Source organism: Phalacrocorax carbo, chromosome 20, assembly GCF_963921805.1.
Source record: "Phalacrocorax carbo chromosome 20, bPhaCar2.1, whole genome shotgun sequence".
Classification (NCBI taxonomy): Eukaryota; Metazoa; Chordata; class Aves; order Suliformes; family Phalacrocoracidae; genus Phalacrocorax; species Phalacrocorax carbo.
The window spans coordinates 8,627,920-8,642,664 of NC_087532.1; the positions used below are offsets into that span (position 1 = coordinate 8,627,920).

Sequence of the window (14,745 nt, forward strand, 5' to 3'; positions counted from 1 at the left end):
TTACCAGAATCCTAAGGCAGGGGTCAGAAACTCATCAAGAAAAGTTTTATATGGAAGTATAAAAGTTAAAAAAAAAAATTTAAAAGGGAAAAAAAGAAAAAAAAAGAAAAAAAAAAGAAAAAACCCAAACCATGATTAACTGCAGGAAATACGACACTACAGAAAGACTTTATTGTTTACTCTGCTCCTAAAACATGAAACATTTTTCCTATCTGGCCCCTCTCAGTGATACAGAGGCAGTATATAAAGCAGAAACCCCTGCTCAGATCATGGATTTGACCTCCACTTCGGCACCAAGACTGGAAGGATAAGAAACGCCACGTATTTAATTGTTAAGCAAAGAAAAACAAAAATTTAGGTCCTCGTACATCACATCACAGACTGCTGACTGCTGACGTCATTCAGTGCAAACCGTCTGCGAGTAACTACATCATAAGCGAGCTTGTTCGGCGAATGGAGTAGGGCGGAAGGAAGCTGTGATGCCTCTAGACTTGACGTGATGATGAACTTAAAATGGTCATTCTGGTGAAGACTTTACGACACCTAAGCTGTTCCCATCCCCAGTGATTTCTCCAGGAAAGCCACGGATGACTCCCCGTCTCAGAAATCAAGATACCATTAAGATGAGCGTAATGCTTTCACGCCCAACCCTGTGAATCTGGATGAAGAGCTGTCACCGGCACACTGTACGGTGTGACCCGATTCGGGGAAGGCAGCTCTCTGGGGAGGAAAGGCTGGTAGCGAGGGTGCAGAAAGAAAACCAGCAGAGCAACACGCTGCCACGCTCCTGCGTTAGTAAAAGTTGTGGGGCTGTCTAGACGTGGGGGAACTACTCGAGTGTTGCACGAAACAAGGGCACATTCTCACATTCATGGCGAGAGTAACTAGAGTTTGCAATTGTTCAATATTCAAAGACACCAAGAAGTGCAAAAGTCCTTTCTTCTTTCACTGCAAATCGCTGAACAACGACTACTTCTAACCTGTTAGCAGGTTACAGCAGAAGTGTCCCGGGGGGTGGGGGGGGAAGCCAATAGCCACCATGAATCTGTACCTATGCAGAGTGAAACTGGGCTGGAGGTTGAAGCGAGACCCGCCTCTCTCCTGACAGTAACTACAGCCACAGGGCAGCACGGAAAAGCCTTCGCCGCAGAAGACGGGAATCCTCCACCGGTGCGAGTCACAGACATGAACCCTGGTCCTCTCCTGCTGCACCCACGTAACCTGCTAATAACGTCACTGAACCCATCGAGGGAAAACTTACAGCGACAGAAACTCCCGGCTTATGGATAGCTTTTCACCCCCGCCGCTGGTAACCGGCGCCTAAGAGACTCCATCTCATGGAGCAGAAGCCGGCACTCTCCTGCCGTAGCAGGAGGAGGAGAGCAGGCTCTGCGCACCACAACGGCTGGTGTGTTGCACAGGCTTGCTCTTCCATCAAGCATTGAACGCCACCATGGCAGCGCTAAGCTCTTCTACGGCAGGAGGACCCCCTCCGAACAAGAAACCCTCGGTTAAAAAACCCAACCTCTCAAAAACAGCTCTCAAAAACCTCTCCAATACTGCTCACACCATCGCAGAGGTGGCTCACATCCAGACATGAAGGAAAAAGGAGGAGCGTTTGACCACTGAAAGGAAGATGGACACAGTGAGGAGAAAAGCAGATGCATTATTCCATGCAACAAGGCCATCGGGAGCTTCTGGAAGTGCCAACCAGAGATCCCTCCAGCAAAGTTTGAGGTACTTTTAGCTACTCCACTTCCCGTAAGTCACACTAAAATTCTCGAGGAAACCAGGTATCACCAGAGCACCGTGCATCTGATTTGTACGTGGGTTGTACTGTTCAGAACAAGTATCATCTGGCTGGGAAACTGCTTTACACTCCATCCTTGTTCCTGTCCCTCCAAAGCTAAGCTAGCAATATTTAAAAGTCATTCTTAGAAATGTTTGACTATTCTGACTTGATTTGCTAAAAAATCCGCCTTGCAAGGTCGAACGGATGCCTGCACAGACGACGCTTTTGAGTAACGCTAATGATGTCCCATGGGAGAGCACCAGGAGATTAAAATCTGAGACATTTTGCCTCAGTTTCTTCTAATGAGTGCAGGATTTGGAGTGAAGAACATACAGGACCCACTCAGGAGCAGAATGAAGGTACCCCGGACCACAGCAAGGCTTCTGATAGAAACCCTTTGCTACATCAACCCTTCCTTGACTACTTCCTTCAAAAATTAAGTCCTGCTACATCTAATGATGGTCAAATTAGTGTGAAACTTGCTACACAGTCGTTCAGCTACCAGCAAGGACCTGAGCCGTGGTCCTCAAGTCAGGGCCCCATCCCTTATCTGCCCAGCTCTCTTAGGGAGGGATTTCTTGGATCGTTTTGGACTCAGTGTTACTGGTTAATAAGGTCTTTAACTTCTTCCTTCCTAGGGTTGCTCCCCTGATACACTTACAGAGGAGCACAAGTAAACCCCTCTCAAACATTGCTTTTATCGGCTGCCTCAAGCTCAACTCTTTCAGCCTGCTCATCTGATAAGCTTTCATCATCTCGGCAGCCCTTCATCTACCTGCTCAAGGAAGTCTTTCTGGAAGATAAGCAGAATTGCATACCCGCTCCAGACAGGGTCTCCCCAGTACTTCCCAACAGAGCAGTAACACCTCGCGGGCTCAGCTGGAAATAACTTGGGTGGTTCATCTAAAGATTGCGTTGCACAGGTTATTTCAGCTGATGAGCTCCCACTTTGCAGAATAAAAGCTCTCCTGAAGTATAAGGGCTTGTACCCTGCAACGCTACATCACGCCTCGCTTCCATCACGCCAGTCCTCCGAGCACAGCATCCTTGAGCTAGCCACGTTTTCTAGCTGTGCGCTCATTAAGTTTGCTGCAGACACCTACCTGCTATTTGTGCCAGAGTGATTAACATGAATATTAAGGAAATCCACTCCTAACCTCCTGCCTACCCTTCTCAGCACTACCCTGCCATTTACTTCTTAGTCACTCCTTAGACATACGTGCCTCAATATCTTTTTATTAACCATCACCTCCTGCTTAATTTTCTTCCCAGATGACCCTGTGTCAAAAGCCCCTTGAAAGCCAGCCAGATAAGATACCGTCATCTAGAAAAATCGATGACCAAAGAGCGCACCCTCCTCCTTCTGATAAACCACCACTGCAACTTAATTGTTTTTCTATTTACTCTGTATTTCTAAGCCATCACTTCCAGTGAAATGTTTGTGGAGCACTTCCTCTGTGCTCTAAAAGCTTCACGGAAAAACAAACTTGTGGTGAGAGCACTGAAAACAAAGCTAAGCTTTGCCCATCGAGCGCAAGGTGCCCAGGCACCCGTCTGTTTTGTTCTACATCGGCTCAAGGCTGGCAGCTGCGATGGGTCCACAAAGCCCTGCAGAACGTTGCGGAGGAAGGAAGCAAAAGGAAAATTCAACAAGTTGCCATCAATGCTAGCAATTCAAATAGCACACCCAAGCTCTCCGCTTCAGTTAAGCCTCTCGCACCCTGAGACAGCCCTGTTACTAATCTTTCGTCTTTTTGGTCCCACCAAGGAGGCTGGTGGGATAACCTGACCCTGACCTGGCGGAGGGAGGAGGGGGTGGCTGCCCAGGCAATACAGCAGGAACCACGCCTGCCTGCAGATGGAAGTCGGCACGTTGTATTTGATCTTTCGAACTTCAGCACAGGCACCGGGGCTCAGCTGAGGAGCTGCAGCCTTGAGGCATAAAGATCTGGTGCCAGAAGCAGGAGCCGCAGCAGAGAGTCCACAGGTCCACGTCTCGCTTCCCCAGTGGCCACCAGCAGCCTAGTGCCGCGCTCTGGGCCCAACGCAAGACTTGGGTCTCCCCCTTGCCTCAGGCTTTCCCAGTTTTGTTATTTGCTAAATGATAAAACAGGGAGGGGGAAAAAACCCTGTTTTGTGTCAACCATGGGATTTAAAACTGGTAAGTCTTTACCCGCTCGTGGACAAAGACAGAGAAGTGACTACGGCAGCCGTTTCTGATCGCTTTCTAACTTGAGATACCCCAAGCAGCTACAAAATGATTAGTCTTGAGTCAGCTGAGGGAGTAACTTCCCGACCTCTCCAAATCACAAGGCTTTTTAACAACAGTACACAGCCAAACCCAGTTTTCTGTTGTATAAGCTGTACCCGAAAGAACTCGAGTAACCCCAAGCTAAAACTGGAACACACTACACCAGCAACCTCAAACTGAATTAGTCTGCCATTACCAGTAAACTAATCTCAAATACAATTACAAGTCAGAAAGAGAACTATGACATTTCAGTTTATACTAGTTATTTCTGTTTTTAATTACACCGGCCTCTTCTGAGCATCCGTTTAAAAATAACCCATATGCTCCTGAAGTCACTTCTTAAATTAAGGGTTATTCTACATTTTGGACTTCAGATTAGAAGAAAACTGCTATTTTCAATCGTGCTTTGTGAGGATCAGAAGCAACAAAGTGACTCAAGAGCCTCACTTAAAAAGATAAAAAAGGGATGCTCCGTGCACAAAGTGGGAAACGGAGCAGGACGCCGCGGCAGGGCAGCGGCTGCGCCCACTGCAGCGCCTGGAGAGAAACACAAGGCGACAGTATATTTCAAAATGCTGCCACAAAACACTTAGCAGGGCCCATTTTCTTTCTCCTATAAAGTGAGACTTCTCAGCCGTTTCTCAGGCAGCCGCGTTGCTGGAATCAACGCTCACTGATGCACATTTAACTTTTAATCAGAACCACGGCTGCTGTTTTCATTTTACTTCAGCCACTGCTAGAACAGCATCCTAAATCCCATTCTAGCATTTTCTCTGATACAGAGTTTGATTACGCTTTCCATAGCATCAGCTGACTACCAACCACCAGGGCAGGCGTTCCCACCTGAAAAGCTGCTTATAAAGTTGCCAGTCAACTTCAAGCACTTAAATCGTGCTAATTTGAGTACTTTAAAGATCGAATAATTACAGGAAATAACATTAAAGAACAATCCATTATTTGATTAAAAAAGACACAGAATCAATACGAGGCATATGTTAATAAAATCACACTGGGATTGACACAGGAATCGTTGCAAACCTCATCGTGCTGCCGCCTCCTTAGAAGAGCGTATTATGTTGTTGCAAGAAATATTAGCCCCACTACGGTCAATTTACTTATTTAGTACTTTGTAGGTTACCGAATCTCAAAGCCTGTTGCTTGTTACACAATTTAACTATTCCAGCACGTTAAAGGTCTTCCACATGAGAATAGTAACTTATTTTGGTCTCACAAATCCTCTAAGGTTCGGGATGAATCTGCTTTGACAGCCGTGACCCTCCTGCACGTGTCAGTGGCAAAAATCCCCCTCTCCACCCCCCAGTCCGCACCACGGGCAGAGAGAGAGTTTTGGATTAAAAGAAATAAACAGCTCATCTGCAGCCCAGGTTTCTCTGTGCCTCTCCCGATGCAGATATAACTGGGAATAAAGCCTGAAATGTTTTTCTAACAGTGACAGCTTCTCTCAGATAATTATAAGCAGACTTCAAATGTAACCGAGTCAAAAATCTAACTGCAGCCCAGTTAAATATGTAGTGATAAAATCAGGAAAACACTTGGAAACCACAAGTTTTTACCTGCAGGCAGGGTCATAACTGGGTCCAAAAGAAAGTTTTAAATCAAGTTGTGACAGATGGTGGTAGAGTCGTACCAGTAAAACCACCAAGGGCTGAAACCGCTTCCTCCGGGGCTGCGCTGCCTCAAGGCTCGTGGTGCAAAACCAGCTCACAGTGAGCTCAGTAATTTTTATGAGAATATTAAATGGCTCACACTGAATATATCATTTGCCTGTAGTAACGCCCTGTGAAAGAACTACCGAGTTTCCGAACAGCGATGCATTTTCAGTATCACGTCATATAAACACAGACCTGAAGTTGAGGTCAAGAACGAAAGTATCTAAACAAGATACTAATTCCGCGTTCCCTGCGTCGCCCGGTCACACCGCAAACATCCCTCGCCACGCACAAGAACAACTCTCTCTCTCACATGACATTTGCCTGTGAGCAAACAAGTGCAAATGCCTCATTCTACTTTTTAAGCCTTTTTTTCTGTCCTGCTCTGGAAGGATGCCTGCCTCCCTGCTGCTCTCTGAGCTGGAAGGAACAAAGATTATCAGCTCTTTTGGGTGTCGGTGCCCACTTCACACACTTACCTGCTCTCCTCAGATAGTACTTTCCCACAGGTGCTCGTCTCTACAGTATTAAACTGCTCAGACTAACAGGAGCGAAGCTGAGAACAAAAGAATTCTCCTGGAACAAACCTTCCGTGACTTAAGCCCCTGCCCCGACATTGCTGGAGTTAATGGGATTTTTTTCTTCCCTGTTAACTTGGTGGAAACAACCTGTTCCTTCCAAGCCAAGAGGAGGAAGAGTGATACGGAAACAACCAAATCCAGGAAAGCTTTCCTCCGCTTGTCACGCCTCTCGGCCTCTTTCCCACCCATCTGCGCCACCTCCGCCTCCCCGACAGCGACAAGAAGCAGCAAAACCAGTCCCCAGGGGGAAAAGGTTTTGGCAAAGATGAACGTAGGGGTTGATAGAACAGACAACTCCAGACACCCTGACTAGGACAGACGGGACCTGTGCATCTGTCCTGGCACTGAAGACGTCCTCGGGGTATTTCTGCCACCCTAACAAGCGCAGCCCATGAGCTTCGTGAGCCAGAGCTATTCCTAATTTTCATTCTTCTTTAATTAAGTGGTTCCTTACAAAGTCCAGGGCATGCCTCAGGAATACTACAAAGATTCCTAAATGTTTGGCTTTCATACATTGAATAAAAACAACGTCAGGCAATGTACTGATAACAGATAACCAGGCGTATCACACAAGAAACGCATGAATCGGAAAGTCATTTTTGCCTTGCTCTGAGTTTGAGAAGTTGGATTTTTCTCAGAGTTGAGAACACCTGGTTCTCGTTGCCATCTTCAGCTCAGGCAATTTAATCCACCGACTGGTTTGGGAAATATTCGACAAAGTTTCTAGCGACTTGAAAAGGCAACCAAGCCTCAGGAGTACCTGGCAGCGATCTCTACAGGTTCTCCTCTCCTAAGGAAAGGCGTTAAGTGGGGGCGGTTAACGAGGGCAGTGGCACCAACTGAGAGTTAAAAGCGTTACTCTGCGCTGCAGGCGGCTTGTTAGCGGGGTTACGCACGCGCTCGTATCTGTAACGGGGCTGGTTCCGAAGCAAGCCTTCGCTCCGAGTTAGTGGGTGACCCACCTCCAACCTCCCGCCTCCCCCAGCCGATTAGTTTAGGATGAGAATGAAGGGGCAGGGTACTGTACCTGGTGATGGGCAGGTCGAGGCCCCGCTGCAAACTGAGGAAAGGCGGGAGAAACAAACACAAAAGGAAAGGCACAAAGAGTCAGAAACACCACAACGAAACCAAAATGTCACACTCTATGCAAAATAAACCCACAAGGAAAAAAAAAAAAAGGAATAACCAAAAAAACCAACAAACCACAAAACAGTCAAAAGCTTCGCTGCAGGACAGTGACAGACAGGTACTGAGATATAACGAGTGAACATCGCTACGGGGGGAAGTGTGCTGCTCGAGAGCTGGGAGGTAAACAGCCAAAGCTGCTAGTTATCTTAAAGGCACTCTAGTGTATGAATGCAGGCATTCTTAATCCTGCATGGGAAGGAAAAAAGGAAAAAAAAAACCAAACCAAACCAACCCAAAAACCAACTTAAAACAAGCAGCAGTGGAGATTTTAAACTGTTTAAGGTGGAGGTAAATGGTTAAAGCAGCTGGACTCAGAGCCGTTCCAAGTATTTGGTGGGAGCAGAGGATGGAGACTCATGGCTGGAGAGCAGTTAGGAGCCAGGTAGGCACAGCTAGTGTCCTGCCGGCGAGGGGGCCGCGGGAAATTCCCTGCAAGGCAAAGATCAGCGATTCTTTGCACGTACACACAGTGCAGTTTCGTTTTCAGCTTTTTTATTTTCCCCCCATAACAATCACAGTATAACCCTCCTTAATGAGCTGGATTTGTCACCCCCATCTGAAAGCAGAGACACGTTAGCCCGTGGTGGCCCTGGGGAGCTGAGGGCATCAGCGGTAGAGCTCGGCTGCAGCACAGGAGCTCCTGGTTCCCAGCCCTGAGCTCAGGCTACTAAATCGCTTCCCACCCACTTGGGTTACACACGGAGGAAAGTAATCAGAATTTAACATGCTCGGTAAACATTAAAAGCATTTTCCAATAAGTAACTGATTGTTAAAATAGAAATAAAAATGAATGCAAGAAATGGAAAATAGAAATAAAGATGACAAGGTATCCTCTTCCAGAAGCCGAGTTGGGGCTTTAAACTCTTAATTCTCAGTGTAATCAGCAGAGCTCCACGACGAGAGCAGATAAATCTATTGATAATAGCTCCAATAATTAAACGGAGCAAATGAAACTAGACCCCATGGCGGCTTTTTACCCACCGCACGCCTCTACCTGTTGCTAGTTGTGACGGCTTAGTGACGTACGGCACGTGCCGAAGCACGCGGTACGGTCCACCTCTGCGAACTCATACCACAGGGACTCAGCACGTTTTACTTTCTGCCTGAGGAGGGTGATCAAAACTGGCTATTACCTATTGATTTTCTAAGAGGGTTTTTTTTCCAGTAAGAAAAAGTGGCCCTGGGTTCACTCCCAGCCCTGCCTCCCAGCTATTTCAATGCCATCAGACGTGAGAAGCAAAGTATAAATATTCGCTGGTCCAGCTGATTTTCTCCTTTATTTTAATTTTAATTGCCTATATTTAAGATTTCCAAGAACTAGTCTACTAATACCGGTGTTTACATATCCCTTCTACCTTCACCTCATTGTGACACTTGGATGAAAAGTCATAAAAACCTTCAGAAACGAGAAAATATGCACACACAGACTATTTCTAGTACAAGAGTTTATAAAGAATGACCTGCACTGATTCAGCGACGTTTTCCCACCCTTGAAAACGTTCCCTAAGCCTTACATTAAAGAAAAAAAAAAAAAAAGAGCAAAGCATGATCATCTTGCACGACTAAAGAGCTAAATTTTCTATTTTAATAACAACCGCAGGACAGAAGCACTCAAAGACTCTCAGCGTCCTCCCAGGGCTCGGGGTGTGAAGAGGGCAGTGGCTCTGCCGACGGGTCCTACAGCGATGAGAAATGGGCCCCTGGACGAGTCTTGGGAGGTGAATGCACTTCAAGTCCTTATTTTCCTGACGGAAGAACTCCTCAAAAGCAGTTCAAATGTCTTGTGTGTGAGAAAAGGGAATAAAGCTTACCCTGGAAGGGCTGACACCAGCCTTTCCGCTGGGGCTACACACTCCGTGTTGCACAGCAATGAGAAAAATGAATCAAAAGGAGAATGATGGGGTGCAAAAACCTTGCGTTGCTTAATTTCAGGGCTGAAGCACCTCTCTTATCACTGTTCCACGGAAAAGATTTGTTCTCGCTGTGTTTAAAACAAGAGCTGGAAGCTTATTTCTTAAGAAGCTAAAGTAAATCCCATGGTGGAAAGTAATATGTGTTACAAGGAAAAAAAGAAAGAAAGAAGTAAAACCTCAAAGTTAGTGAAAAATACCCTAATCTGTTTTGCACTGGTCACCATTGGCTATTGATTTTTATTTTTTTTTTTAATTTAGATTTTTTTGAAAATAATTCAGGTTGATAGGATTTATTCCTATTGGTAGCTGTAAGCAACAGAACAAACTGTAGTCACTGCTGGCTCGGATTAAAACAGACACTTGGGGGTTTTTCCCCTCTGTCCGACAAAGGCAGTAGATAGAAAGGAAAACTTTACGAGACCCGGGTCCAACGTTCCCGCCACCCCCGCTCTTCGTGGTCCTGCTCACTGCTTTGCGGGCAGCGGGGCGTGTTCTCTATCTGCTGGTGTTTTGCCGGCACGCCTCAAGCCTCGCTGAAAATAACCACTTCTGGATCGCTCAGACGCCCTCTCCGGTCACAGGGGGTTTGGGAGACCTCCTGGAACTGGACAGGTGGTGTTAAAAGCACCTGGTGCTCGGGGCTGCCGTCGGCAAGAGCTAATGGATAATTTTCAGTAGTGCTGAACGACTCTGATGTCGTTTTCCTTTCCCCCAGCTGGAGCTGCACTTTGAAATTCCCGCTATCGGAGTGATGCTACGATGCTCATGGGGAGAGAACATGAAGCCAGTTGGATTGCAAAGGCAGCTGTCCTGGAAGGAACAGAAAAGCCTGAACCGTGCAATTGCCAATGGCCCTTGGATGCGGAAACGGGATGAAGGAAGCTCCGGCTGCTAGAGGAAGCGGGGTTAGGATCAACCTCATTAGTGCGACAGCCTACCTACCCACACCAGCCGTACCAGCCGCGTGACGGACGGGACTGTGCTACAGAAGCCTAGGGATGGCAAAGACATCCTGCCGCCTTCCTCGTCCCCGCTCCACCCTCCCCTCCCCACCAAAAAAAAAAAAAAAAAAAAGGTTAAAAAATAAATACAAAAAAATAATTAAAAAAAAAAAAAGTAAATCAAACCCAGAACAAAATGCAAGAGTAGTTCAGGGGCGGGCTAGTCTTGCATTTGTTTTGGGGTGGGGAGGTGGAATGAGATGTTATGGGTGCGGCTTTCAGTGATGGGCGCGGAGATGGTCGCTAGCAGAGCGGATGGCAAAAACTGCACACAGGAGAATTGAACAAAAATAATAGAAAAATGGCTGACAACTGCAGACAAATTCCTACTCGGTATCTCCTCAATAACAGAGCCGAAGCCCTACAATTTGATGCGTTCTGCGGCCAGATTTCCTGAAGACGTTGAGCGACAAACCCAAAGTCACCCTGCTCTGTCCTACACCAGGTCAGACCCTCCCAACTGCAGTTCAACTTCGGACCCTGCGTCGCCACTTAACCTGGCAGAAACTGCCACGGTAGCTCATGCTTTTAGCAAAGCAGCAAAAATCAGTGCATTTCTGTAGATCAGCCAACAAAAATGATGGGGTTAAAAAAAAAAAATAAAGAAAGAAAGAAATAAAAAGTGCCATCGGCACAATTGCCTGCAAGAAGGAGTACAGTTTGTTATATTGCTTACAATGCAGTATTTTATCCAGCCTCTTCCAGCCAGGGACCTGTAAACCGGACTCTGTTCCAAAACCTTCCTCCTCTTCCAGTTGTCTGTGCAATGTATTGGCACTGTTCTGCTGGGCTGTCAAAAAAACTGGTTTAGAGATGCAGCTCTTCAGTCAGGTTTTTGCTCCAGTTCTAACCATATAAACTTATTTGCGCTTTTCAACAATAAAAGATAAAGATGATTATACTTACTGAGAAAAGAGGGGGTTTTACCATCAGTATCCCACATTACTGATCAGAACAGGGGACTAAGGAGGTGGGGGGGGATCCGCTTACAGACTCACAGCTGTCCACATCACAGAAACGTATCAAAACTGGCGTTAACTGGCTCGTTCATCACCACAGAGGTTAACGGGCCTCAGAACTAACCCTCCTGTGAATCTCCTGGAGGCAAAACCTCCAGAAGCAGGGCAAGCACATCGGTGCGGCTGCACACGGGGGAAAAGCTTGCCCTGTGTGCATATATATATATACCTGTTATGTGGACAAACAGAAGACTTCTGTCTCGGAGGCTTTCAGTTGCCGCGCTTCAGCAGCGTTCATCTTACTCTAAAAAGAGAAGAGTGCTGGGAACGGTGTAGTGGTTCTATAGGTAACCTGAAAGTGTTACGACGCGGATGTGGATTTGCAAGAGGCGCAGCGGCTGCTGCTCCCTTGGCTGACTGAGGCTTGAGACATCGCGATGGTAAGCTACCGTGCCTCCAGAAGCTGGGGCTAAGCATCTGATGGCCTAGGAGGGTCTCCTAGCATCGCGGGGAACTGTGCTACGAGTGGAGATTCCCCAAAAAGAGCCTGGTTTGGGGGAACCAAAGTCCTACAACAGCAGAGCAGTATTAAAACACACACACACAAAAAAAAAAGATCACGAAGGACAATCAAACCTGAAGTTGGATGAAAAAGGGGCTCAGCACAAAAAGATCTGGGTACGCAGAAGGTCTACGTTAAATGCGTGAGCACCTACAAGGTGCCAGGCCTGTAAATGGTTAGAACTGATCCAGTGGCACTGACTCAGAAGCAATGCCCAGAGGCCACTGGAGACTGAGTGCTGCTGCAGAGAATCGCTTTCGTTTACTGATCTTTGGTGTCTCAGTTTACAAAATACTTCCTTAAAGGGAAAAAAAAATATGAAGAAAAGAGAATATTCCGGTAATGAATCTAAACTCTAAAATGAAGTGAACCTGAAAGCAACTATGCTAAAAATAAATCGTGTTATTTCAACGTAGATGAGGATCCCTCCATTGCTTCTTTTCCAATAAGCCACTTTAAAAGGAAAGTTATCCTACCAGGACAGTGTCTGAAAAATTCAGTCAAGATTTGCCATGTGGAACGTGCTTCCAGTTCAGTAAAACAGGCTTTCCAGAGAACCGGCCCAGTGCTGCAGACACACACATACACACAGAGAAATACCCAAACGAGGAAGAAAGAACTTAAGATAATGCAAACATGGGCTCCCTTACCGGTGAGCGGGTCTGAGGCTGGGTGTTCATTGTCTGAGGGGCTTGAGGGTACACCAACGTGGTTGGAGCTGCATTCTGTCCTGAGGGGTAAGGAGCCTGCCAGGGAACAAGAGAAGTCAATTAAAAAATTAGCAAATCGAATGATTCATCCCAAAAGAGAGCAACTGGCCACGTTATCAGACGGACTGCTGATTAACACTGAGACAAAGACGACATAGGTGGCTCCGATGGAGAAAGCTGCCTCTGTCAAGGACCCAAACCATTTGCCAACACTACCCTACGCTGCCCGAGTGCCGCGGCGGAAAACAGAGCGCGGAGGCACGTCACCGCAACACCGTGCCACTGAAACCCTGCGTTGGCCAAAGCCCCGGCCACCTACGCTCCAAAAGCCTCCTCTGAACCCAGAAAGCTGGAACTGTAGGTATTGCCGACAAGAAACAAGCTCAAATACATTTAATGCAAGCTGCTGCTGCTTCAAAGCGTTTGTAACACAGCGAAATGGCCCCAAATCGTTACAGATGTGAGGCAAACCACGGGCTGTGCAAATTTTTCATAGTTCCATGGATTTCAATGGGCTATAACAATTTATACAGCCAGATGCTCTCCCTCATGTTATTTGCCCAAAGTAACAATAAACTGGAGCTGTAGCATTATGCTGATTAGCTATTTTAACAAGATATTTAGAAGTAACTTTTCAGAGCACCTTTTCCTTTTTTTTCCAATTTTTAACAAAAAATTATAACTTACCTTTAAAAAACAAACAAACAAACAAAAAACCCACAATCATTATTGTAATGGCATAAAAACCAGCCACAAGCCTGCAACAGCCTTTGCTTTCAAGAGGAATTAGCCCAAACTCCACGTGCTGCCTTGTAGCTCCTGCACAACTCCATCGCAAGCCGCTTCTCCAGCTCCTCAGCTCCTCCCCCTTCCCTGTCCACCCCCTGTGGTGCCAGCTCTGGCTACTGGCATTACCGACGGCACCCACAGCCCCTCCTGGCTACACACCATCACATTTACCCGATGAATAAAGGAGCTCATCAGCTCTTGGGTCTCCTCTGGGAGAAGGTCTCTGGGCTCACCTCACAGATTATGGGACAGGATATGCTTAAAAACATTGCAATACCTCTCTGTAGACAGAACTGCCGTACACTCACACCGCAAGCCTTGCTGGAGAATCCCTTCTCATCTCTGAATTTCATGGCCCCTGCATTAAGATTCAAGGGCAGGTCTAAAGGAGACTGTTTCGGTCTGTAATGTGGGATTGAGGGAAGAGGTTGCACTGCCCCAGCCCTAAGGCACGTTTCAGGCTATCTTTGATGTGAACTGAGCTATATTTGATTTGAATAATTAAGTTTTAAACAATAAAACTAAGTTATAGTTGGTAGGCCAAACCTGCTTGTACTGAAGAATGAAAAAAGAAGCTTATAAAACTTTAGCCATCAAGACTAGTGATCCAGCATAAGGCCTGAAGCTCTGTTTTAGGCAAGGAGCGCCTGTTGTAGGCTCAGGAAGTGGTGCGGAAACAACACAAAATGTACTGTTTCTAGAAAGAAACTCAGTCCTGAAACCTGCAAAATTTCCAAGTCTGAGTTAGCAAATAACGCCAAGTATAATCAGGCATGTTCTGGCTTCCAAGGGGGGATCAATCAGCCCTTACGAGAGGAAGGATGTGTGCTTTTAAGTAAAAAAAACAATTTAAGAAGAGTTTTTCTTACCAAATGAAGTGGGCATAATAGCATGGCATCGGGTAAAGCATGTATTTACTTCTCACCTCCCAGGCTGAGTCCTACAGCAGGCACAGACCTTACCCACAGCTCAGCCTCTTCAGCCCTTTCAGTATGAGCAAAGGTAGGATGATTTTGGAGCAAGAACATGTCTTATTTTGGAAGAGCACTTAGTACATCTGATTGCTGAAAGCCATCTACCACCGAGTGCCCCAGCACCCACTGACCACTGTCCTGTGCCTCGCAGAGCGTCTAGGAGACAGCTGCCTCTCTGCGTTATTCTTTTTCATCCCTAGACATAAAATCCCCACCTGACCTCCTGCTGATCAAAATGCAATACAAGGTAAATGAAAATACAGTTTAGAAACAACCCGACCAAGGAATTTTCTAGTCTCAGAAAAATCAAAGAATCATAGAATCGTTAAGGTTGGAAAAGACCCTTAAGATCATC

At 46.4% G+C, this 14,745-nt stretch overlaps 1 protein-coding gene across 8 annotated transcripts in view; it reads right to left on the minus strand.

The window, feature by feature from the left end:
- EIF4G3 (eukaryotic translation initiation factor 4 gamma 3) overlaps positions 1-14,745 on the minus strand; it is a 153,311-nt gene that overhangs the window by 68,798 nt on the left and 69,768 nt on the right. For 6 of the 8 annotated variants that reach the window (XR_010375859.1, XM_064470416.1, XM_064470413.1 and 3 more), the window contains exons 4-6: positions 12,568-12,663; positions 11,073-11,186; positions 7,322-7,354 (exon numbers count right to left, since the gene is read on the minus strand). Coding sequence is in view for 7 of the 8 variants with exons in the window: in XM_064470416.1 (XP_064326486.1) it covers positions 7,322-7,354; positions 11,073-11,186; positions 12,568-12,663 (243 nt within the window). In the remaining variant the exon portion in view is untranslated. The remainder of the gene's footprint in view (positions 1-7,321; positions 7,355-11,072; positions 11,187-12,567; positions 12,664-14,745) is intronic. The other 2 variants (XM_064470411.1, XM_064470412.1) reach the window with 2 other exon arrangements.